Source organism: Macaca nemestrina, chromosome 7 (genome assembly GCF_043159975.1).
Source record: "Macaca nemestrina isolate mMacNem1 chromosome 7, mMacNem.hap1, whole genome shotgun sequence".
Classification (NCBI taxonomy): Eukaryota; Metazoa; Chordata; class Mammalia; order Primates; family Cercopithecidae; genus Macaca; species Macaca nemestrina.
This window is the reverse complement of record NC_092131.1, coordinates 43,038,784-43,065,243: the sequence shown is the minus strand read 5'-3', so window position 1 is coordinate 43,065,243 and position 26,460 is coordinate 43,038,784. Positions and strand designations below refer to the sequence as shown.

Here is a 26,460-nt window from a genome sequence, read left to right as displayed (position 1 = left end):
TGCTCGGGAGACTGAGGCAGGAGAATGGCGTAAACCTGGGAGGCGGAGCCACTGCACTTCAGTCTGGGCCACAGAGCAAGACTCCTCAAAAAAAAAAAAAAAAAAAAAAAAAAACCTTGTTTTATCAAACTTTCAACCTAAATTAACAGAGAGAGGCTCTCTAAAAGAACATGACACTTATTTGGGAATAGTGTATTGCAATGGGAATCTTTGTGCCACAGTAAACTATGTGCATATTCAAGGAGGTAAAGGAAGACAAAGGTTTTTCAAGGAATAAAGAGGATTATATAATTCTTTTAAGATGATTATTATTGGCTACAAGGATCAGTAACGAGTGTGACCAGTCTGAGATTGGACAGGCAATTAATTGCTAGACAGATGTCCTCGTGGAAGTATTTTTTGTGTAAGGTTGTGATGACCTTTGTGCAGGGTTGTGGTTTTTGCAGAACCATTTGGGATAGTTTTTGTTAATCAGGTATTGATGCATGAGAACCCTCTCTTCATAGCTGTCCCCGGCTTTATTTGTCAGGATTTTTAAACACAAATGACTCCATTTTGATTCTGACAGTGTTCACAAACATTAGCTTTGCATCAGAATCCACTGGAGGACTTGTGAAAAGAAGCGGGTGGACCCCGCCCGCTAAGTAGGTCTCTGCTGAGAATACCTGAGAATTTACATTTCAAACAAGTTTAGCTTAGTTTCTGGAGAACCTGTTTCTTGAGTAAGGGGAATGGTTTCTGTGATTCATAGCAGCATTATTCCTAATAGCCAAAAAATGGAAACAGCCAAAATGTCCACCAGCTGATAAACTGGTAAACGAAATGTGATATATCTACACAATGGAATATTATTTGGTGAAATAATGTGAATAAAAAGAAACGGAGTACTGGTACATGCTACAGCATAGATGAGCTTTGAAAACATGTTTGTGAAAGAAGCCAGCCACAAAGGACCACAGCTTTTATGATTCCTTTTATATACAATTCCAAACAGGTAAATTTATAGAGATAGAAAGTAAACTAATGGGCCAGGCATGGTGGCTCATGCCTGTAATCCCAGTACTTTGGGAGGCAAAGGTGCGCACAGATCACTTGAGGTCAGGAGTTCAAGACCAACCTGGCCAACGTGGCAAAACCCTGTCTCTACTAAAAATACAAAAAATTAGCCGGGCATGGTCATGGGTGCCTGTAATCCCAGCTACTTAGGAGGCTGAGGCAGAAGAATCGTTTGAACTTGGGAGGCAGAGGTTGAAATGAGCTGAGATCACACCACTGCACTCCAGCCTGGACAAGAGTGAGACTCCATCTCAAAAACAAAGAAAGTAAATTAGTGGTTAGCAGTGGGGAGAATGATAAATTGAATTTGATGCTTAAGAGGTGTGGGGTTACTTTTCGGGGAAGTGAAATGTTCTATAATTGATGGTAATGGATGCACAAATCTATGAATATGCTAGAAGTCATTGATTTGTGCAGTTTAAATGAGTGAGTTGAATGGTATATGAATTATATCTCAATAAAGCTGTTAAAAAATACACTAGTTCTTAGTTCTCCATGGGACCTGTTAAGAAAAAAAAGAGAAATATACCAGAATATTACCAGTTCTTAAGAGACAATTATTCATTGTTATGAACAGTTGACCTGTAATACACAGTCATCAGAATTCATAACTTGATTTTTCAGATATGAGTCAGTTACTAACTGCATTGGAAAATCACTTGTTCATTCTGAAGAAATGATTAGGAACGCCAAAGAAAAGGACACTATGTTGGGAAAATTTTAAGCATTTTCCACCTTTCAGTATGACATATTTCTATGTTTTTGTCAGGTGTCTTAGCTTAGAAATAAACCTCCATTTTTCTTGCGTAGTACTTGGCTGCTTTCCCGCAAGAAAGCTGAAGATGGGACTTCTGATTAAGGAGTTCCTGGCTGGGAGCTTTCCTGCCTAGGCATCTTAAGTGCCAGAATGCTAAGGGGAAGGTAGGTTCATGCATTAGCCTTTGAATATTATTAAGTCATATGGATTTTAATAGGCTTGTATTGGGATAAAGTAAGTGAATTTTCTTCCCACTTGATTTTGTGTCATTCAGAATTCATTAACTCACTTAGATGAAACAGTACAGTTGGTCCTCCATATCCGTGGGTTCTCCATCTGTGGATTCAGCCAACCACAGATCAAAAATATTTGGAAAAAAAAATTGTGTCTGTACTGAATAAGTGCAGACTTATTTTCTCGTTATTATGTTAACCTAAAAGGAAGAAGCTGAGGCAAAGTTAATGTAAGTAGAGAGTTTATTTGGGCCAAGCTTGAAGATTGCAACCCAAGAGCATAGATTCAAGTTGCCCTGATTATACACTCTTAATTAGCAACAGTTACAAGTAGGTTTTTAAAGGACAAGAATAGCCAGGGCCAGGTGCTGTGGGTCATGCCTGTAATCCCAGCACTTTGGGAGACGGAGACCGGTGGATCACAAGGTCAGGAGATCGAGACCATCCTGGCTAACATGGTGAAACCCCGTCTCTACAAAAAATTTTTAAAAAAATCGCCAGGCATGGTGGCATGCGCCTGTAGTCCCAGCTACTCTGGAGGCTGAGGCAGGAGAATCACTTGAACCCTAGAGGTGGAGGTTGCAGTGAGCTGAGATGGCACCACTGCACTCCAGCCTGGCAGAACAAGACTCTGTCTCAAAAAAAAGAAAAAAAGAATAGTTACCCAAAAAGCTGACTGAAAGAAAAATAAATAAAGGAAAAGAAGAGGCTATTCCTAAATTGTTTACCAAGACTTTACATTAAAATTACATAAGGTATACATTATTCTTTGTATCACAAATTCCAGAAACATGAAGATAATGGATGAGGCAGCTAGGGAGGAATGAAATGCCTTTAAACAACTGCCCCCGGACATGGGTGTTGGGAGCATAAATGAAGTCCTATACTCGGTCTCTCTGGGCCTGATAAATTTTGCATACCTCACATAACTCAGACTGCTCTGAGCTATTCTTTTCTCAATTGCAGTTATATCGTACTAGGAGGTTTTATAAGTAATCTAGAGATGATTTAAAATACAGGCGTGTGCCATATAACAATCAACAGACTACATATACCACAGTGGTCTGGAAAGATGATAGTACTGTATTTTCACTCTACCTTTTTTATGTTTAGATACTTTTAGATAGACAGGTGCTTACTATTGTGTTACATTTGCCTACAGTATTCAATGCAGTAATATGCTGTACAGGTCTGTGGCCCAGGAGCAATAGGCCACACTATACAGCCTACGTGTGTGGTAGGCTGTAGCACCCAGGTTGGTGTGAGTATACTCTGATGTTCACACCATGATGAAATCACCTAAGAAGGCGTCTCTCAGAATGTATCCCTGTAGTTAAGCTATTTGTGATTATATGGGAGGGTTGTATAGGTTTTGTGCAAATACTCCAGTATTTTATATCAAGGACTTGAGCATCCACAGATTTTGGTATCCTGGGAGATCCTGGAACCAATCCCCCATGGATATTGAGGGATGATGTATATCACAGGCAAATCTTTAATGATCTTAGCAATTTCTTGTATATTTTTCTATCTCATTCAGCTTATAGGCATGACTGAGAAATGCAGTCTGTGTTTCATTTAGGCTGGTGCTTTATTTTAGCTGCGTGAGTGTCGGGAATGGAAAAAGAATTATGATGATTCTGGGACAACTTTCTTATTTCTCCCAAGTCAGATTCTCATGGTGACGTCAGTCTGTTTTTGAAGTATTGTAACCTTTTAAACAGATCATCCCTCAAATTCATGTTCAGAAGCAAATATCAAAGCATGTTCTAAAACCAGATGTAAATTAATTTTAGATTGGCTGCTATTTTAGATGATTCATATCACTGCTCCCCTCATCATCACAGATAATTCTTGCATGCTTCTCAAAGGGACTAGGAGCTCTACCTCAATGGGTGTTTCAGAAATAAATGACTCATTTTTGAAGTTTCCCAGGGAGATTTTTATGTATCTTGAAATCTCAACAAAAACATGTCTCACTACAAAGACTAGGAATGCCAAGGAAGGTGAATCCCAGTCCTATTAACCAGACCCTCCCTCATTACTATACCTTGTATACAGGAGCTCTCCCATGAGACCACATTGTGACCACAACCGTTGCCTAAACCACTCAGCAAGTCAGTACACCAAGGGGTTGGCTGGGCGTGGTGGCTCATGCCTGTAATCCCAGCACTTTGGGAGGCCGAGGTGGGTGGATCACCTGACGTCAGGAGTTGGAGACCAGCCTGGCCAACACGGTGAAAGCCCGCCTCTACTAAAAATACAAAAATTAGCTGGGCGGGGTGGTGGGCACCTGTTATCCTAGCTACTTGGGAGGCTGAGGCAGGACAATCTCTTGAAACCGAGAGGCGGAGGTTGCTGTGAGCCAAGATCGCGCCACTGTACTCCAGCCTGGGTGACAGAGACTCCGTCTCAAAAAAAAAAAAAAAAAGATGGGGGTTGCAGCAGAGAAGGAGGTTTAGTCATAGGGTCACCTCATGAGGAGATGGGAAGAATCCTCAAACTCTTCTTTGAGTAATTTGGGGTTAGGGCTTTTAAGGGTTTTGGAGTAGGCTGAAGTGTGGAGTGTGGAGTTTGTTGATTGGTTGAAAAATGTAGGGTGAAGTCATTGACAGGCAGATAAGGAAGCTGTATTCTCAGGCAGATTCTGTTCCTCTGTGGGGGTTTTCAAACTGATTGCTGGACTTCAAAGTCTGAAAAACATCTTAGATGATCCTTAAACAAAAGTGAGACAGAGTCTCACTCTGTAGCCCAGGCTGGAGTGCAGTGGCCGGATCTCAGCTCACTGCAAGTTCCGCCTCCCGGATTCACGCCATTCTCCTGCCTCAGCCTCCGGAGTAGCTGGGACTACAGGCGCCCGCCACCTCGCCCGGCTAGTTTTTTGTATTTTTAGTAGAGACGGGGTTTCATCGTGTTAGCCAGGATGGTCTCGATCTCCTGACCTCGTGATCCGCCCGTCTCGGCCTCCCAAATTGCTGGGATTACAGGCTTGAGCCACCGCGCCTGGCAACAAAAGTCTTATGATTCTAATGTCAGAGATCCTGGCTCTATAGGAATGATGGGATACAAATGGTCAGACTTTTAGCAACCAGGAAGTGGGCTGAAGTGCAGCCTGATTCATGCTTAATTGTAACTGTATTTCTGTCCAGAACCCAGCCTGCAATTTTTGTCAACCATGTGGGTTGGTTTTAGCATTGTGGTGTGGTCTTCAGAAGAGAAAGATCTGATTTCTTTTGTGACCTGACTTTCTGAGATCCTTCATTTTATGGGACTGTGGAGTCCTGTGCGTGACGTAGGACCAGAATTTGCTATTTGTTTTGGTGTTTCGGAATAATTGATGTTATAAATCTCCCAAATGATTTTAATATTTTAACTGTTCAGTTTTACAATAAGAAGCATGACTGTTGGCAGAAACTAATTATGTATTTGAGAGTGGTGAGTTAATGAACATCCAAACAACTTCATAGAGCAGGAAGAATACATATTTGAAGTGGAGGGGAGGAAAAAAAATCATTTTCCCTTTACCCTTCTAATTTCTGGGCTGGAACCTGTATAACAAAACAACAGGGTAACAAAAGAAAAACAAGCAGAAGTTTGTTAACATGTATACTTCATGTATACATAGGAGATACCCAGGTGAAAATGAGTAATTCTGAAAGAGGTGATCTAGAACTCCAGCTTATATAGCATTTTCAACTAAAAACAGAGAAGTTTGTGGGGGAAGCCAGTTATGGGGAGGTGAACAGGACAAGTATGGTAAATAAGAGTAAGGTTTGTTTTGCAGATTTCAGTAGGTGCCTTCTCCATTGATAATAGTTTCCTCTGATTTAGTCATCCTTCTCTTTTGGTACAGAGAGGGAAACACTCTCACAAATGGAGATTTCCTTTATAGATGTCAATTTCCCTCACAGACTGGTATACTCTGTTTTCAGAGCTTCTCCTGTAGCTGCAGTTTCTCAAAATAATCCTTATGCCGTTGAGGCATATTTCGGGGTGGCATATGGTCTCCTACACAAGCAAGAGACATCTGTCTTCATCTGCTCTCAGAGTAACTAGTGCCAGGGAACCAAACACCAAAACTGCCATTAGTTTGGATATTATGGATTCAGTTTCTGGAAAAGTCCATTGTGATGCCAGCATGGTACAGGGGATTCCCTCTTGCCTTGTCCTAAGCCTGTCATCCTGCAGAACCCCTGTCTTAACAGTACTCTGAAGTTCCAAACCATACCAACCAACCCTCGCCAATAGGCATTTGTGGCAATAGGAAGAAAAAGCTGATGGAGGTCTCATCTGTATTTGTTTTCTCTCTCCTATCTCCTGCATCCTTTCCAGGCAAAAGTAGAAGAAAAGATCCAAGAGGTCTTCAGTTCTTACAAGTTCAACCACCTTGTACCAAGGTAAGCTGTGGTTAGGAGTTTGAGGGGATCTGGGAAAGCACCATCCTGCGGAAGCCTTTCTTCTTTCCTCCTTGAGGGAATCTAACCACGGGGAGCATCTGCTGCACTAATGGTGTTTCTTGTCCTTGTGGCTACCTGGATATGCTATGACCCCCTCTCCTGCCTCTGGTAGAATACTGTTTAGAGTGATTCTCCACTCGAGCTGAGTTGCCAGGTGTTACATGGGGTCTGGATTCTGAGGTCTGAAGATGGAGAGGGGAATTCCAGATTTTTGTTTAGTGGTGGCCTGCTGCTCTGGTCTTCAGATGAGAACTCTCAGGTTTTTCTTTTTCTTTCTTTTTCTTTTTTTTGGAGACAGAGTTTCACTCTTGTTTCCCAGGCTGGGGTGCAGTGGCATGATCTCGGCTCCCTGGAACCTCCGCCTCCTGGGTTCAAGTGATTCTCCTGCCTCAGCTTCTCAAGAAGCTGGGATTACAGGCGCCTACCACCACACTTGGCTAATTTTTGTATTTTTAGTAGAGACAGGGTTTCACCGTGTTGGCCAGTCTGATCTTAAACTCCTGACTTCAGGTAATATACCCGCCTCAACCTCCCAAAGTGCTGGGATTACAGGCATGAGCCACCGTGCCCAGCCCAGATTTTTCTTTTCCGTATTGCACTTTGAAACACGTTTAGAGTTCAGGGAGATGGCAAGGGATGGATTTCTTTGATGTAGATTATTATTTGACTGGAAAAACATGGGAAGTTTGAGTTTCTCCATGTCTGCTCCCTGTTAGTAATTGTGTAGCATATCCCAAGGATGAAATTTCAAACAAGAAATAGAATGCCTTTCGTTTTCCTTGGAGCTTAGCAAGTTGAAGTCTTCTGAGTCCTGTGAGGTCAGGTATTTTGAAAAGGGAATTATAGGAAGAAATTTATTATTTAATTTGAACCTTTATTTTCTCTTCCAGTGTTTTGTAATATGTCACACTAGAATTTCATAAGGTTATTTCATTCTCGTATTAGTACTTCTCATGCAGTCACAGATTCTTTCTTTGAAACTATTATTTGTTACATTTCCAGCCATCAAAATTGATCAGTAGCCTAAAACTGTGTGGTCACCATTTTATCTTAATGATGGAACTTCCTTCCTTCCTTCCTCTTTCTTTCTTTTCTTTTCTTTCTTTCTTTTCTTTCTTTCTTTCTTTCTTTCTTTCTTTCTTTCTTTCTTTCTTTCTTTCTTTCTTTCTTTCTTTCTCTTTCTTTCTCTCTTTCTCTCTCTCTCTCTCTCTCTCTTCTCTTTCTCCCTCTCTCTTTCTCTCTTTCTTTCTCTCTCTCTCTTTCTCACTTTCTTTCCTTTCTGTCTGTCTTGTCTTGTCCTGTCCTGTCCTGTGCTGTCCTGCCCTGCCTTGCCCTGTCTTGCTCTGTTGCCCAGGCTTGAGTGCAGTACCCTGATCATAGCCCACAACAGCCTTGAACTCCTGTGAATCCTTTCAGTATAGCCTCCCCAGTAGTTGGGACTATAGGAATGCATCACCATGCCTAGCTTATTTTTGTTTTTATTTTTTGTAGAGATGGGGGTCTCACTGTGTTGCTCAGGCTTATCTTGAACTCCTGGCCTCAAGCAGTCCTCCCAAAGTACTGAGATTACAGCTGTGAGCCACGGCACCTGGCCAAGAGAACACTTTTCCTTGACATCTCTGAACAAAGTGTGGTTAGGCCACTGGCTGATTCACTGTGGTTGGGAAGTCAGTCGCAGGTCTGAAGTTCAGCCTTTCCTCCTTCCTCATGTCTCTTGACTTCTTGAGATCTCCTAACAGACTCAATCCTAGCAAGTCAGTGTCTAGGTACTTCCGCTTACTACAACATTATAAATGGGTCCAACTTTGTTACCTTTGTGTCTTTTTTTTTTTTTTTTTTTTTGCCACCGTTTCCTTAAGAAACTTTTTCTGATTAGCCATGGCAGAAAACAGTTGGAAGAGGCAAGTGTTCATAGAGAAAGACAGGTGGGAGGGTTAACTTCGTCTTCGTTCCCTGGGGAAGGAAAGGAGGAAAAATATCAGCTTAGTAGTATAGTCTTACCCTTAACTGCTAAACCAAATCTCTGCATTAACCCAATGCTCTGACCTCAATAAAATGAATTATTCCTCTTGTCATGAGACACAGCTAGAGATTAGCAAATGACGCCATTTATTTAAACAGCTTGGGAGAACAGCACTCTTAAATATAACGGTATCCTTGGCAGTTCGCTGCCCCTAGGCACAAGCTGGTTCAAGCTTAGCTTCCCCAGAGGGGACAAGACTTCATCATGGTGAGGGTGTGGGTGATTGCTTTCAGAGGGGCTTTGTTGTTGTAGTTGAAGCCGATGACTCACCCGATTGGACTGAGTTACTGTCTACTGCCTGGGCTCTGGGGACACACAACCTCTGTTTCCTACACAAACCTTTGATGATTTGACATTCCCTTTTCATTTACCATCAGGATAGAGCCCTTGGTCTCTTTCATTCATTTTTGAAAATTTGTTTTTCCTTAGCTCATGAGCTGAAGAAAGACTTTTATTCACACTGAGATATGAGGGGAAATGGGAGGTTATAGTCTGGGAGGAAGCAGTTGTTTTTTGGGAGTGATGGTAGATGATATTAAAGGAGTGAAATCCCCTGATTCATAGATAGTAGGTCAGGTATGGGTGGGGAAAAAATGTGTTCCTCCTGGGCTTGGATCCTTGTGGAAATAGAATATATCAGGGCTCTGGGTTAGTTTCAGGAATTTCACAATTACCTGTTTTATCATTGTTGCCTATGAAATTGAGTGTTTTAAAGGGTGCTAATTCATGTTGGAACTACTATACATTTTGACTGAATGGCTGAGTATATAAATCAACATATCAATATAAGGCTGAAGCCAAACATCACCATCATAGAATGAGCGAGGATATAAGAATAAATTAGAAAATTTATCAGAATTTTAAATTATTATCACAGTCTCAATATTTAACATCTTAATAGCCAAATTTTAAAGTCTGACACTTTAATGCAGGAAGTAACCTTCACTGTTAGCTAAAGTGCATGGTCAGCTGTTAGCAGTAAATCTAGACGGCAGGGCTTGTTTGTGTGTCTGAGGTCATGATGCTGATCAAGTGGGACAGACTCACACACACGCCTAGGACCACAGACCACGCACAGGTCCAGGGATGCCTGTGATGATGCTGAAGTCGGCATTTGCCTTTTCAGCGTTCCAGGGCCAAAGTTGAATAGCAGACTGGGCTCAAAGTCAAGGCTGTAGCTGAATGTCAGTACATTCTACAATTAATCCCCTTCCCAGAAATTATTTTGTTCTCTAAAGTTGAGACTGTCTACCTGGAGTGAGGTAGTCAGTCCCAAGGAACTTTTTGACCATGCTTTTCATGGTTTTGTTTATTCATGTCCTGCTTTCCCATGAAAATTCATTTTTTCTTCCCTGTGGGTATTGTCACAGTTTCACACCCTTTTGAATGTACCCTTTTGCATGTATCACCTTGGCTTTAATAAGAAACCTGAAATGCATAAACTACACAGATACCTATCTCACATGTAATTTTAAATTTGTTTTCTCCTGGGCACAGGAGCCTGGTGCTCCTCAGAAGTGAGAAATATTGATAATGTCCCTGTGCTAATAGAGCCCTGGAGGTTAAGTGCTGGCAATGGCTCTGAAGCCAGAATACTCTGAGTTAAAGTTCTCAAGGCAGGTCTCTCACAGGCACCTGCTTAGCTCCCGGGTTTTCTGCCATTCCTGTATGTGATACAATTTTAGAAGTTCCCAGATCCTGAGCAGGTAGAGGATGTATTCTCTTCTTATTATTGTTCTTTCCAAGGTCTTACAAATAAATTCACCTTTCCTCAATTGCTTTATTACTTACATGCCAGGTGCTTATTTTTTGACTAGAGAGGCCCCTGGCTTTAGTGAGTTTAGAAAGTCCCCAGGAACTAACAATGGACTGAATCTCCTGTCCTCTCATCTGTCACAATCAAATGCATGTTTCCCAGGATGGCCCAGGTTTGCAGGGAGGAAGTGGCTTTGCTGTCATTCCATTCTGCTGCCTTTATGTGATCCTTTCAGCATCAGTATCTAGAGAGTCTCCAAAGGACAGGACACTCTGCTGGGCTGAGGGAAGCCAGCATGAGCAAGGCTAGCCCTGGGCCTGCCCCTGCTGGGCTCTTAGTCTAGTGGGGGAGGTGGATATTAAACAAATGAACACAAATACACAGTTACCAATGGGATAGTTTGAGAGAGAGAATCACTGGGAGAATCTAATTTGGATTGGGAAGTTGGGGAAGGCTTCTTAGAGAAAGTGACATTTAAGCTGAATCTGTAGGTGGAATAGGGGTGGCTAACTTAAAGGATGGGGAGAGTGTTCCAGGCAGAGGGAACAGCATGTGGTAAAGCCAGGAACGGAGCTCAAAGAAGGCAGCATGACCAGAGCTCAGGGGTGGAGATGAGGTTGGAGAGTAATGTGGGTGGAGGCACATTGTGAAGAGTCTGGAAGCCCAGTGGGCTCACCCCTCATAAGAAATACTATTTAAATCATTACCCAGTACACACAGATGTGCAAGTTCCTTCTCAGACAGTGGAAACCTGACTTCTTGTAGCCTTAATAGATTTACCCACTTGCTCTCCTGTCACCCTCTGCACAGTGACACGGGGGCCCTCCTCATCTACTTGAGCTGACACCCTGCGTCCAACCCTGCACCCCCTCAAGTCCTGCATGAAGCCTCTCTTATTCTGCTCCATGTAATTGAATGGTTTTGGGGCTGAATTGTTCAGGTAAAAATAGGAAGAGCTCTATCTTTTCTTAACTTCCTACACAGAAAAGATTTTTGGATAGAGGTGAGTTGAGAATGAAGGACCGGAGAGGGTATTAGCTTGAGCTGCCATAACACAGTATCACAGATGGGGCACAGTAAACCACAGAGATTTATTTTCTCACAGTTCTGGAGGCCAGAAGTCTAAGACCAAGGTGTCAGCAGGCTTGGTTTCTCCTGAGGCTGCTGACTGGCTTCACCAACATGTTACACTTCTTAATTTCACTGGCCCTTCGCTAACTGCCTTATAATCCTTTTATTCGTCTCATGTAGATTCCCTAACATACCCACCGTTGTGGCCATTCCACAGCTCTCCCACCATCTTGACTCCTAGTTCCTGAGAAAATCGAGGTTGACCCATCTGAATTTCCTGTTTCCTCCTTCCCACATCAGAGTCCTGTATTTCGCTAGCTTCGAACCCATCATTTCTTGCTCCAAGAATGTAGAATCCTTCCTTCTTCCAGGCTCACCTCTCCTACTATACTCTCATCCCAGCCCTCCTCCGTCCTCTTTACGGACCTTCCCTGATGGATTTCCTCTGGGCTTTTGCATTTTTAGTGTGGAATTTCTCTGCTTACTGCCTTGTACTTTTGATCCAGCGGAACTAAACTAACTTAAATGTGTCATGATGTTTTCTTCATTTTGCCTGTTTAACTCATGTCCTTCCAGCCTTAGCCTCAATGCTGTTCCCTTTGGAAAGAGTTTTCTGACTCTCCATCTCTTCTCATAGCTGATCACAGTGTTTATTGGACAGGGCTCTACTTGTCATTTTCACATCTGTGTCCACCTCTGGACTGTCGCTCTAGGGGACAGAGCAGCCTCTACCCCAGTGCTGGACACCCTGCCCACACAGATGAGTGCTCCCTGCATCCTGAGTGGACTTTCCTGAAAGAGAAACTGAGTCTAGCCTTCTCTTGTTTACAGTTTGCCTTCGCCTCTGCTCTGAATGTTCTTGGAGGTCTCCGGCCCTTCTCTGGTTTGCTGTCTTTTCCCTCAGTCTTGCTGCAGCGTCTGCCACTGTTAAACACCTTCCTGAAATTCTGTCCTCCCTGATGGCCTGTGACATGACACTTCCTTTGCTCTTCCCCAGCATATGTAAACTCTGCTGTTTCTCTCCTTCACTGGCTCTTCGTTCTCCTCTAAACCCTTAGAGATGGGTCTTCCCACAGTTTTGTTTTCAAACTTTTATCTCTGCCCTCTCATCTTCTGTGGCTTCACCTGTCACTTCCATGCAGATAAATGCTTCCCAGTCTGTGTGTGTAACCTGGATCCCTCTCCTGAGCCCCATGTGGGTGTCCAGCAGCCTGATTGACATCCCCACCTGAATGCACTTCCAGCATCCTAAAACCCACACATCCGAAAGTCAGCTGACCATGGGTCACACGCTAGTTTGGGCCCTAAGTAGCCCCAACTGTGTCAGCTCCTTAGCGCTTCTAACCCTGCCTCCCCACCCCATCTCTCTGCCCACTGCAGTGTTTTCAGTTACTTCAGTTTGTAGACACATACTCAGTACCTACTGTTTTTCTAAAGTGCAGTTCTGATCATTTCTTTTCTCATCTCAAATACCTTCAGGACTTCCCTTTGCCTAGTAAATTGAGTAGAAATACCTCAGTCAGCATCCCAGATTCTTGTTTAAAAAAAAGAAAAAGGGTCCCAGCTGCTTTTCTCCCATTCCTCTTTCATCCCTGTATTGAGGCCAGATTCTCCCACCTGTCACTCCTCTTGCGCGCTTTATACCTGTGCTGCATAACAGTCATTAGCTACCTGCAGCTATTTAAAGTTGAATTAAAATGTTCTCCTTCTGCCAGGGCCGCTCATCTCACATTCCTCCTTTTTCACACAAACTTTCCTGATCATTCCTTTCTTCATGAGATGTCCCCTCTCTTTTGAGCCTCCAGTAGTATTTTATGTGTTTCCCTTACAAAACCTACCCATTCTTTCCTTGTAGCCATTGATATACTTACCTCGTTTCTGAATTGAAAGTTTTTGAAGTAAAGACTACATGAAGGGTCGGGTGCGGTGGCTCATGCCTGTAATCCCAGCACTTTGGGAGACCGAGGCGGGTGGATCACCTGAGGTCAGGAATTCGAGACCAGCCTGGCCAACATGGCAAAACCCTGTCGCTACTAAAAATACAAAAATGAGCTGGACGTGGTGGCATATGCCTATAGTCCCAGCTACTCAGGAGGCTGGGGCAGGAGAATCGCTTGAACCTGGGAGGTGGAGGTTGCAGTGAGCTGAAATCACACCACTGCACTCCAGCCTGGGTGACAGAGCAAGACTCCGTCTCAGGAAAAAAAAAAAGACTACATGAAGGCTCTTATTCTGAGCCGAGTACAGTGGGAGTTTGATAAACAATTGTGGAATTGACTACCTAGCAAAGGAAATGGCTCTGTTTCCTTTGTTTCTGTAATCCGCAAGCGCAGGGAACATCTTGACAATCTGTGCTTTTTCCTTCCTTCTCTAGTCACACAGGCTCCTTCTGCCAGAGCAAGAAAGAAGTGCAGCCTCCATGCTTTGCCCGGCCTGTGCAGGTGGCCATGGGCGGCACATTCCATCTTAAAGCCAGTATTGTTGACTTCAGAGCCAAGGACAGCGACTGGCTGCAGAACACGGTCCTCTGGCCAGGGCTGTGGGTCACACGTGGGAGGTGGAATTTCAGGGAGGGAATAATAGATGGATAACTGAGAGGCAGGCAGGGTACACACTATAGACCTTGAAGAAGTCATCCCAGAAGGGGTGACTGAAATGACAGCGGCTGAGGCAGGGACGTGGCGAGACTCAGATTTAAATTGCTTACAGGATGGGGAGCCGCAAAGATATCTGTCCTTAGATGCTGGAGGAAGTTTCTGGGTGGACTGTCAGCCATGCCTGGCTGCGTGTGCGCATTGTGGCTTTTCCGTTATCCCAAAGTCACTGCCTTTAGGAGACCAAAATCTCACTCAAAATGGCAGCTGGCGTGGTTTTCAGATGCTTTAGAGACATTCAGACAAGAGCTTCTTTTCTCGGGTTTAGTTGCTCTTTGGAACCAGAGAAGTTGCTGGTTATCCAATCAGTGACTGCAGAGGGACGTCCTGAAGCTGAGTGTGTACCTGTGTGTGTGTATGTGCGTACACGTGCGTGTGGTGGAAGCATAAGCTATTAGAATGGGCTTATAAGCTGTTTGTCTTTCCAGGCTTATTTTGCAGAGGGAGAAGCACTTCCATTATCTGAAAAGAGGCCTTCGACAACTCACAGACGCCTATGAGGTAAACACATTACCCAGGAACTCTTGCTGTCATATTTTCCGCCAAGTCTTCCTCCTTTTTCTATTTAAACATAAAAGACTGTTGGGGCTGACTTGTTGCAGAGTCACTATTTGTTCTCTGTGGCTCTGGCAGGAGGTAGAGTGCTGTCACAGGGCTGGGACTCTAGCCCTGAAAGGGCAGAACCCAGTTTCTTCCAGAGTGAGGGGAGCACCCTAGATAGGGTGGGGCTTTCTTCTGTTACTAGATGATGAGTGAGGGGTTTGCGTGCTTTATCTAGACCCCCTTGACAGCTGGCTAAAAGCCAGTTACCTGTTCACCCTTAACCCTTTGCCCTATAAGCTGATCTAATTTCTTGCTCATTTGTTGAGGAGTATTGTCCAAACCTGTTAAGTCTGTATCATGGTGGTTACAAATTTTCCAACTTCACCACTTCTTCTAGTACATCACTTTTCATATCTTCATTAAAGAGACAAAAACCCTTTATTATAATAAGATCTAATTTCTTTTTTTTTTTTTTTGAGACGGAGTCTCGCTTTGTCACCCAGGCTAGAGTGCAGTGGCCGGATCTCAACTCACTGCAAGCTCCGCCTCCCAGGTTCACGCCATTCTCCTGCCTCAGCCTCCCACGTAGCTGGGACTACAGGCGCCCGCCACCTTGCCCAGCTAGTTTTTTGTATGTTTTAGTAGAGACGGCATTTCACCATGTTAGCCAGGATGGTCTCGATCTCCTGACCTCATGATCTGCCCATCTCGGCCTCCCAAAGTGCTGGGATTACAGGCTTGAGCCACCGTGCCCAGCCATAAGATCTAATTTCTATACTGACTAGAGAACCAATATAGAGAGTGGCCCTTGCAATTTAACACTTACTATTTAAGAGTAGATCTTAAATATTTCCCAGAGCAACCTCAGGGCTGGGTGGCGGTGGAGAGGGACAGATGTTGGATGGATTGAGTGGCAGGCAAAGGGTGAATGTGAACAGGAAGGCTCCAATCTTTCTGCCCTGCTTGACACAGAGCAGCGTCTCTGTTTTTAATCTGTTTTTTATTTGGGTTCCACATTTGATTATTTCTGGCAATGATTTGCCAACTCAAATGCCTGTGGGGCCCAGGCAGGCAGCATAAATCAGTGAAGTGGGCTGCATGGAGACTGAGGCTAACTGGAGGCCCCGTGCCTTTACTCTGTTCCTGCCTATTGCTGCCATCCAGGAATGCAGACCCAGGGTTGCCTGATCATCTTCCCGCCCCCCCGCCAAATGAAGCTGGAAATCCACGTTTTCATGTGACTCTCCTGACAAATGTTGCAGCTACTTCCAATTAAACAATACACATCCATGGGCTAGATTTGGCCTGTCGGCTATCAGTTTTCAATCCTTAACTCAAGTCCTCAATAGTTATGATACAGTTGGTACCAATGTCAGCTAACAATTTATTGAACAGTGTGCCGCTGAAAGCTTACCATGCATTCTCTCATTATTTATTTATGAGATGGAGTCTTGCTCTATTTCCCAGGCTGGAGTGCAGTGGCATGATCTTGGCTCACTGCAACCTCCGCCTCAGGTTCAAACAATTCTCCTGCCTCAGCCTCCTGAGTGACCAGTATTACAGGTGTGCACCATCACACCTGGCTAATTTTTGTATTTTTAGTAGAGATGGGGTTTCACCATGTTGGCCAGGCTGGTCTCGAACTCCTGACTTCAAGTGATCCACCTGCCTCAGCCTCCCGAGGTTCTGAGGTTACACGCATGAGCTACTGCGCCCAGCTGCATTCTCTTATTTAAATCTTATAACTCTGTGAGGTAGATCATTCTTTTGTTTTTTGCAGATAATGAAATGGGCATAGCAAAATTAAGTCATTTGCTCAATGGCACATAGCTAGTAAGGTGAAGAGCTGGGATTCAAACTTAGGCTGCATCCCTGGCAGTGTCTTCAGTAGCCCAGCAGCCAGCCTTCCAGGTGGCGGGTTAGCCACAGCTTGGGATATCAGCACAGTTTTGAAGAGGGCAGCTTGGGCCAATGGAAAGAACACTAGATTGAGTCTAAAAACCTAGGTTCTTGTCTCAGCTCTGACATTTACTGTTTTTATAATCTGAAAAAGGTTAATCTCTGGACCTCATTTATATATTTTAATTTATAAAACTGGGGCAGTACTCCTACCTACCCTGCCTAGCCTTGAATGCTCAATAATCATTTGTGGTTTGATTATGATCAAGAGCTGTCTGCATGTCACCTTTGGAAGCCTTTCCTAGCTCCCCAGGCAGAATTAGTCTCTTCCATGCGCTCCTTCAAAACTCTGTTTTTGCCCATTATAGCATTTCTCCAGGTATATGTACACATGTTGGTTCCAGAAAGACATGAGGTAACTTATATGTCTGTCCGGTGCTCTCTTCCCCTACAGGTAACCACAGGCATTCTATATCCCAAGCATCTCAAGAACAGAAACCAGGTCGGGCATGGTGGCTCATGCCTGTAATCTCAGCACTTTGGGAGGCTCAGGCAGGTGAATTGCTTCAGCCCAGGAGTTCAAGACCAGCCTGGGCAACATAGTGGGACCCTGTCTCTGTAAAAACTTAAAAAATTAGCCAGGCATGGTGGTGTGTGCCCCTAGTCCCAGCTACTTAGGAGGCTGAGGCAGGAGGATTGCTTGAGCCCGGGAGGTTGAGGCTGCAGTGAGCTGAGATCATACCATTGCACTCTAGCCTGGGTGACAGAGCGAGACCCTGTCTCAAAAAAATAAAGAGTAGAAACCAAATTTTATTATCATGCCCCCAGTGTCTAATACAGTGCTTGGCACAAGTAGATACTATCAAATATTTGTTGAATCAGTGGTTGAATTAAGCCAGAAAATCTCTTCAGAGAGTATATATCTCCTTGGTTCTACACTGAGAAAATAGCAGCCCCTAACCTCCTGGCCTGTAGGAAGTCCTCTGCTCAGCCTTCCTTAGATGCTTGCCAGGGAGGGATCCACTGGGTTCAGGGTCACCTTTTCTTTTTAATCCTGTTGTCTTTTTTTTCTTTTCTTTTCTTCTTTTTTTTTTTTCTTTTTTTTTTTTTTTTTGAGACGGAGTCTCGCTCTGTCGCCCAGGCTGGAGTGCAGTAGTGCGATCTTGGCTCATTGCAACCTCTGCCTCCTGGGTTCAAGTGATTCTCCTGCCTCAGCCTCCCAAGTAGCTGGGATTACAGGCGCACATCACCATGCCCAGCTAATTTTTGTATTTTTAATAGAGACAGGGTTTTGCCATGTTGGCCAGGCTGGTCTTGAACTCCTGACCTTAAATGATCCCCCCCACCTTGGCCTCCCAAAGTGCTGGAATTGCAGGCATGAACCACCGCGCCTGGCCCTGTTATCTTTTTTTTTTTTTTTTTTTTTTAACAGATGGTCATTTCAGCTCCTGGCTAAGGCCACAAAGCAAAGTGTCCTTTATTCACTGATTGTTGTTTGAGCAAGGGTGCCCTCCTCCCCCTTGCCAGGCTGCTGGGAGTGAGACAGATACGGCCTTGGCAGCAGTGTCTTGGAGTGATTGTGAATAAGGGATGTTTTCTCTCCTGTCTCTCTCCCAGTGTCTGGATGCCAGCCGCCCATGGCTCTGCTATTGGATCCTGCACAGCTTGGAACTGCTAGATGAACCCATCCCCCAGATAGTGGCTACAGAGTGAGTCTGGCTTTGGGAAATCTGGGGTGTTCTCTGAAATATTTTGAGTTTGGGGTTTTGTTTTGTTTCTGTTTTATTTGTTTGGAATGGAAAAAAACAGAGTGCCACAAAGAAATCCTTGCTCTTCTCATGACCTCCGGCAACTTCCTGAAACTCCTCCACTTTAGAAACCTAATGTAAGCTGGTGGGTAGAACAAGACTTTGAACTTCCAAGAGAAGGATTCTGGTTTCTTCTGTGGTCTTTTCTTTTGACTCTTGACTCTGGTCTTTGAGAAAAGTCTTAATCATCAACTCTGAGAGACATGATTTTGCCAGAAAGTACAGTACGCATTTGAACAGCTTCTGTGGGGAAGCACGTGCCCGTCCAGTGAACAAAAATGCCTTTGCCTTTCCTACGCACCTCTGTAGAAGTACCTCCCTGCTCCCGGTACTTGGAGGGACCGTGCAGGTCTTGATGGGACTGGACGTGTTACTGGCGTGGCATACAAATGCCATGACTCTCAGTTTTCCTACACCTGTTTGATGATTAGAGATCCAAGCAACTGAGCTTCTTCCCAAGATCCTTGTACCGATGGCATTCTTGATCTGGCACCTCATTCCCAGACACTCATCACTATTTATATATTAAAGAAGAAAAGACTGATCATGACTCCAGTCCTAGGGATACCTGGAATAAGAAAGGGCAGCCAGGAATTGGATCTAAGAGATCCGCTGAGAGGCAGCATGGGCTCTAGGCAGCATCTCGAATTTATCAGCTTCCTCTGGTGCTCCTGAGGACGAGGCATCTGGGATGAGAGACTTCTGAGCCAGGTTCGTTTCTCCACAGCACAAGGAGGCAGCTGTGCTGGGACACACAGAGGCTAGCCGGGGCCCCTCTCTGGTCACAGAGCCCCTGCCTTGGTCACATTGTCAGGTCAGAAGAACAGAACTGGACATTGTCTCATTCATTCTGTCTTAACAATAACCTCTCATTCTTGCCTTCCTGGGCAGGGTGTCTTGTGATGAATGTGGATGGGGAAGATAATAAAGAATTAGGCCATTAACCCTTGTGGTACGTAGGATGCTTTCTGAGGGAGAGGCAAGTGCATTGTTTTGATCATCGGGATGCCACTGCAAGCCTGGCTGCTTCCAGCACTGGAAGGAGAGTTGGACACAGTTTCTGCAGTAACAGGAATTTAATTGTCAAAGAAAGGCTCATGTGGTTTTTTTTTTTTTTTTTTTTTTTTTTGAGACAGAGTTTCACTCTGTCACCCAGGCTGGGGTGCAGTGGCACAATCTCAGCTCACTGCAGCCTCCACTTCCCGGGTTCAAGTGATTCTCCTGCCTCAGCCTCCTGAGTAGCTGGGATTACAGGCACCCACCACCATGCCCGGCTAATTTTTGTATTTTTAGTAGAAGCAGGCTTTCACCATATTGACCAGGCTGGTCTTGAACTACTGACTTCAGGTGATCCACCCGCCTCGGCCTCCCAAAGTGCTGGGATAACAGGCGTGAGCCACAACATCCAGCCCTGTGTGTTTTAGAAATACCAGCTCGGGGGCCTGGGGATAGTTTGGGACGTTTTCCCTTCACTCCTACATAATCAGGATATTTGGAAAGTTTTCCCTTCACTCCTACACAATGGGAAAGTCAGGTGTGAGAGAAGAAAGAAAAAATGGGGGATTTCTGTGAGCCTCGGTCCGAACACTAGATGGAGGAGGCCGCAGACCCATGAGAAACTGGAAGAGTCACGGGGTGCCTGAGGTGGAAGCACTTGAGCCAGAATTGACTGAGTTTTTTTCTAGGCTGTGTACTTGGTGTTTTGTAGGGAAGGCTTTTCTGAGGAAGTGTCAGTGCCAGTTTTGGGGCAATGTCACATAGGATGAGAGGAGCCCTTAAAGGGCCTTTCATTGGAAGCAATCTAAATTAAAAAATCAACAGTAGAGAATGTTTAAAAAAATTTTTTTAAATGTAAAGCTGGACGTGGTGGCTCAGGCCTATAATCCCAAGCACTTTGGGAGGTTGAGGTGGGTGGCTCACTTGAGGCCAGGAGTTTGAGACCCGCCTGGCCAACATGGTGAAACTCCATCTCTACTAAAATACAAAAGTTAACCGGGCATGGTGGTACACGCCTGTAATCCCAGCTACTTGGGAGGCTGAGGCAGGAGAATCGCTTGGACCCAAGAGGTGGAGGTTGCAGTGAGCCGAGATTGTGTCACTGCACTCCAGTCTGGGTGACAGAGTGACACTCCATCTCAAAAAAATAAATAAATGAAATACATAAATTTAAAAAATAAAACATAAGTCATTTATGGTGCAGTACATTCAATGAAATATAACCATTAAAAAATTTATAAATGTGGCCAGGCATGATCACATCTGTAATCCCAGCACTTTGGGAGGCCAAGGTCAGAGGACCACTGGAGCTCAGGAATTCAAGACCAGTCTGGGCGATATAGTGAGGCTCCATCTCAAAAATAAAAATAAAAATAGCTGGGTGTGGTGGTGCACACTTCTAGCTGCTCAGGAGGCCGAGGCGAGAGGGTTACTTGAGTTCAGGAGTTTGAGGCTGCAGTGAGCCATGATAGCACCACTGCATTCCAGCCTGGGCAACAGAGCAAGACCCTGTCTCAATAAATATATGAATGTGTATATTTGTATGTTAAAATGTATGTATTTATATAGAGAGATGTGAAATGAAAATAGTTTAAAAGATTTAATTTATATATATTAAAATATAGATGATTATATGCATAGATAAAACCAGAAAGATACATGTAGTAGTTACTTCTGGACGATAGGGTTAAAAGTGATTTTATAAACTTTCTGGGCTGGGCGCGGTGTCTCACACCTGTAATCCCAGGGCTTTGGGAGGCCAAGGCCAGTGGATCACCTGAAGTCGAGTTTGAGACCAGCCTGGCCAACATGGGGAAATCCTGTCTTTACTAAAAATACAAAAATTAGCCTGGCTTGGTGGTGTATGCCTGTAATCCCAGCTACTCGGGAGTCTAAGGCAGGAGAATTGCTTGAATCAGGGAGGTGGAGGTTGCGACGAGCCAAGATCATGCCACGCTACTCCAGCCTGGAGGACAGAGAGAGACTCTGTCTTAAAAAAAAAAAAAAAAGGCCACGCGCATGGGCTCACGCCTGTAATCCCAGCACTTTGGGAGGCTGAGGCAGGTGGATCACCTGAGGTCGGGAGTTTTAGACCAGCCTGGCCAACATGGAGAAACCCCGTCTCTACTAAAAATACAAAATTAGCTGGTCGTGGTGGCACATGCCTGTAATCCCAGCTACTCAGGAGGCTGAGGCAGGAGACTCACTTGAACCCGGGAGGTGGAGGTTGCAGTGAGCCGAGATCACACCACTGCACTCCAGCCTGGGCAACAAGAGGGAAACTCTGTCTCAAAAAAAAAAAAGAAAAACTTTCTGGCTGGATGTAATGGCTCACGGCTGTAATCCCAGGACTTTGAGAGGCTGAGACAGGTGGATCACTTGAGGTCAGGAGTTCAAGACCAGTCTGACCAACATGGTGAAACCCTGTCTCTACTAAAAATACAAAAAATAGCTGGGTGTGTTGGCTGGCACCTGTAATCCCAGCTACTTGGGAGACTGAAGCAGGAGAATCGCTTGAATCTGGGAGGCAGAGGTTGCAGTGAGCCGAAATCATACCACTGCACTCCATTCTGGGTAACAGAAGGAGACTCTTGTCTCAAAAGACAAACAAACAAAACATTTTTTTCTAAGCTTATTTGCATTTTCTGAAATTTCACAATGATCTTTTATTATTTTGTAATTAAAGGAATGGTTTAAAAATAAGCTTGATTTGTCCTTATTTCAAAAACCACTTGACAGTTAATGAGAGTTTCTGCTTCACAGGTGCCTTAAAAGCTTTACCTGTGTTTCTTCTGAGCATTGAGTTAATGAACTTTTAAACATTTCTTAGACTTTCCAATAATGAATTTTGCTTTGTGCCTAGGAGGTAGTTACTTCTAGGTACAGATAACATTTGTGATGAACAAAGCCTACTGGCTCTGACCCATAAGGAAATAGACTATTTTTAGTAAGATACAGAGAAATCTTAAAGACTTCTATATAAATAGAAGGTTTTTTTTAGACTAGCTGAAATAGAATATTGCCTTTTTATTTATCTTGCACAGGGAAATGAAATGCTTTGAAATGCGTTCAGTTTTCTTTCTTCATACAAATATATTAAGGTGACCTAGAGGCAGAAAGTCTAGCTCTGCAGTTTTATTAAATTTTCCTGCCTTCTTTTCCCCTGCATGCAACACACACACCCCCTACACTTACACAAAGGTTTCTCTTTCCTATTTTGTTCACTGCTGTGCTTCTGTTTGTTTAGGAAACAATGTGATAAGCTGGGTTCCCTCTAGTGGACAAAATAACTTTTGTCAGCTGCTATGACCGCTGACCAAAGCCAGCAAGGCCAGGTTATTACGGCTGGTATCAGAGGTTTCAAGAATAATGTATTCATAGCCTGGAATGTTTTTTTTATTTTTGGTAGAGAGAGTGCCTTGCTCTGTTGCCTGGGCTGGTCATGACCTCCTGGGCTCAATTGATCCTCCTACCTTAGCCTCCCAAAACACTGGGATTACAGGCGTGAGGCCACCATGTCCAGTCCATAGGTAGGACTTTAGCTTGCCTCTTTTTTTTCTTTTTTTTTTTGAGAAAGAGTCTTGCTTTCTTGCCCAGACTGGAGTGCAGTATCACGATCTTGGCTCACTGCAACCTCCGTCTCCTGCATTCAAGCAATTCTTCTGCCTCAGCCTCCCGAGTAGCTGAGACTACAGGCATACAGGTGGGAGCCACCACACATTTTTCGTAGAGACGAGGTTTTACCATGTTGGCCAAGTTGGTCTCAAACTCCTGACCTCAGGTGATCCACCTGCCTCACCCTCCCAAAGTGCTGGGATTATAGGTGTGAGCGACCCCGCCCGGCCTTTTTTTTTTTTTTTTTTTTTTTTTTGAGACGGTGTTTTGCTCTTGTTCCCAGGCTGGAGTGCAGTGGCATGATCTCAGCTCACTGCAACCTCCACCTCCCGGGTTCAAGTGATTCTCCTGCCTCAGCTTCCCAAGTAGCTAGGATTACAGGGGTGCGCCACCACGCCCAGCTAATTTTTGTATTTGGTAAAGCAGGGTTTCAACATGTTGGCCAGGCTGGTCTTGAACTCCTGACCTCAGGTGATCCACCCGCTTCAGCTTCCCAAAATGTTGGGATTACAGATGTGAGCCACTGCACGCGGCCTAGCTTGCCTATTTTAAGAGGTTATGTGCACACATTTATATGTGTTTACCTAAAATGAATTAATATTTTGAAACTAGACTAAGTACATTTGCTTTGCTTAATAGTTTTGGCACTGAAGGAAGCATCTTCTAATGAGAATCCCATTCTTTGTTACCGAAAACAGCTTCAGTGAAACAGAGCAAAATAAAAATCACAGGGAGACCATCGCACTGTTAATGTTTTTAGCTTCTGTAAGATTTAAAAATTGCCTTTAACTTAAAAACCATTTTAGGATATTTCAGCTCGTAAGATTTTTCCAAAGATAAATTCAAATTTTGCGATTTCAGTGTTTTATCCTTTCCGTTTCAAAGGTTATTAGTACCTTGTCCCTGGAGTAGCCTCTTAAATATTTTTCCTTTTAATTTTTAAGTGTAGTTTGTATGTTTCTACACTTTTCAGTGAGGACACCATATCTAGGCCTTTGTCTCCTGGGCATTTTTCCTGGCTGTTGGCACCTGGTGAGTGCAGGTCAGGGGTGTTGCTAAATATCCTCTACAGGACAGTCCCTGCACCAAAGAATTACTGATCCCCAAATGTCAACAGTTGAGAAACTCTACTCTAAAATAGCCAACTTTCTTTTTCTTTGAGTCAGAGTCTTGCTGTGTCCCCAGGCTGGAGTGCACTGGTGCAATCTCAGCTCACTGCAACGTCCACCTTCCAGGTTCAAGTGATTCTCGTGCTTCAGCCTCCCAAGCAGCTGGGACTACAGGCGCGTGCCACCATGCCTGGCTAATTTTTGTATTTTTAGTAGAGATGGAGTTTTACCATGTTGGCCAGGCTGGTCTCAAACTCCTGGCCTTAAGCGATCTGCCCACGTCAGCCTCCCAAAGTGCTAGGATCATAGGCGTGAGCCATTGCGCCCGGCCTACAGTAGCCAACTTTCGACCTGACCGTTCTTCCAGAACAGCAGCCATCCAGAGACTTGCTAGTGCTTGACGAAGAGTCAAATAACATGTCTGACTCTGTGGGCAGCACAGGCCACCCGGAATCAACAAGAGATGCTGCCCGTCTTCACCTGTCCGTTGTCATACTCTACCTAGGGAAGGAGATTTCCTCTTCACTGTATCAAGCTGACGCTGTTTTACAGTTAGTACGAGAACAAGCTTGATGTGATGCCAGCTCATGCATCTTGCATTTACATCTCCTCCTAAGCTGTTCTGCCCATGGATGACTGTTCCTATTTCCAAAGCTGTAATCTTTTTTTCTGTTTTTTGTTTTTTTTTCTTTAAACCTTGCCAATTGTGCAGAACATAGCTATAATCTTCATAACTTATCCTAGGCCTTCAGTCTGTCCATGATAGCCTATTCTAGTGCTGAAGTTTTTTATGTAACCTAAATACTTCTTGCTACAGATTAGTCTCAGTTTTTGCCTACTAGAATGTTTATGTAATTATCCTTTGTATATTTGAGGTATTTTGCTGGGTAGCTTTCTCATTGTGATTGTCTGTAATATTAAGCTTTTTATTTTATTTTAAAAATAGAGATAAGGTCTTGCTGTATTGCCTAAGCTGGTCTTAAACTCTTGGCCTTAAGTAATCCTCCTGCCTTGGCCTCCCAAAGTCACGGGATTACAGGCACTAGCCACCACACCCAGCCAAATACTTGAAAAAAAAATTTAGTAATTTTTACAACTCTAATGTGAATTCCCTATGAGGTGGAAAATGGAGGCTAGAGCCAGATACAGTTCTGACTAATACTGTGTTTATGATGCTTTTTTAAAATTTTATTTTATTTTTATTTTTAATTTTAATTTTAATTTTTTTTGAGATGGAGTCTCACTGTGTCCCCCAGGCTGGAGTGCAGTGGTGCGATCTTGGCTCACTGCAAGCTCCACCTCCAAGGTTCACGCCATTCTTCTGCCTCAGCCTCCTGAGTAGCTGGGACTATAGGCGCCCACCACCACACCCAGCTAATTTTTTGTATTTTTAGTAGAGAAGGGGTTTCACCGTGTTAGCTAGGATAGTCTTGATCTCCTGACCTCATGATCCGCCCGCCTCGGCCTCCCAAAGTGCTGGGGTTACAGGCGTGAGCCACCGCGCCTGGCCTATGATGCTTTTAACAAGCATTTTTATTGTTCTTCACAACTCGTGGACCCTTATCACTGGTCTTTTCCTGCTATGTTCCTAGTCATTTCCCATCTTGTATTCAGGTGCCTTACCCATCCCCCACCCCTGCCATCTCTAAGCATAATTTTTGCTATTTATACCTATTTCATTTGTTTTATTCTTACTGGTTTCTGTACATGCCTTTGAATCCTTCATCCAAACTGATGACAATGTTTAGAATCAACATTGATTGTGATTGAATGATTGATTGAGACAGGGTCTCACTCTGTTATCTGGGCTGGAGTTCTGTGGCACAATCACAGCTCACTGCAACCTGGACCTCCACAAGCTCAAGTGATCCTCCCATCTCAGCCTCCTGAGTAGCTGGGACTACAGGTGTGTGCCAACATGCCTGGCTAATTTTTATATTTTTTGTAGAGATGGGGTTTTGCCATATTGCCCAGGCTGGCCTTGAACTCCTGAGCTCAAGTGATCCCCTCGCCTCAGCCAAAGTGCTGGGATTACAGGCATGAGCCACCACGCCTGGCCAGAATCAACCACTTTAGATCAGTCCTCAGCCATCACCTAAGAGTCCCAGTAAACTCCTTATAAGGCAATCGCTCATATCCCTGCTTTGAACTTGACCCTCTTACAAGATTTACACACTCTTTAATGATGGAATGATAGAGTGGTGTATCCCATAGAACTTTCTGTGATAATGAAAATGTTCTATATTCTGTAAATGTCTATAGATGTCTATAAATGTCTACACATGTTCTATATTGGCCACTAGCCACAGGTAGCTGTTGAGTACTTGAAATGTGGCTTATGTGACTGAAGAGCTGACTTTTCTATTTTAATTAATTGAAAATTGAAATTGCCTCATGTGGCTAGCGGCTGCCCATTGGACAGCACAGATGTATCTCGTTGCTACTTAAAAGTGGGGTCCCCAGACCAGGAGCATTGCTGTCAC

At 44.1% G+C, this 26,460-nt stretch overlaps 1 protein-coding gene across 2 annotated transcripts in view; it reads left to right on the top strand.

The window, feature by feature from the left end:
- Positions 1-26,460, top strand: part of LOC105473706 (farnesyltransferase, CAAX box, subunit beta) — a 77,162-nt gene that overhangs the window by 12,209 nt on the left and 38,493 nt on the right. For both annotated transcript variants that reach the window (XM_011727659.2, XM_011727660.3), the window contains exons 2-4: positions 6,379-6,443; positions 14,436-14,508; positions 18,067-18,158. In XM_011727659.2, the coding sequence (XP_011725961.1) occupies positions 6,379-6,443; positions 14,436-14,508; positions 18,067-18,158 (230 nt within the window). The remainder of the gene's footprint in view (positions 1-6,378; positions 6,444-14,435; positions 14,509-18,066; positions 18,159-26,460) is intronic.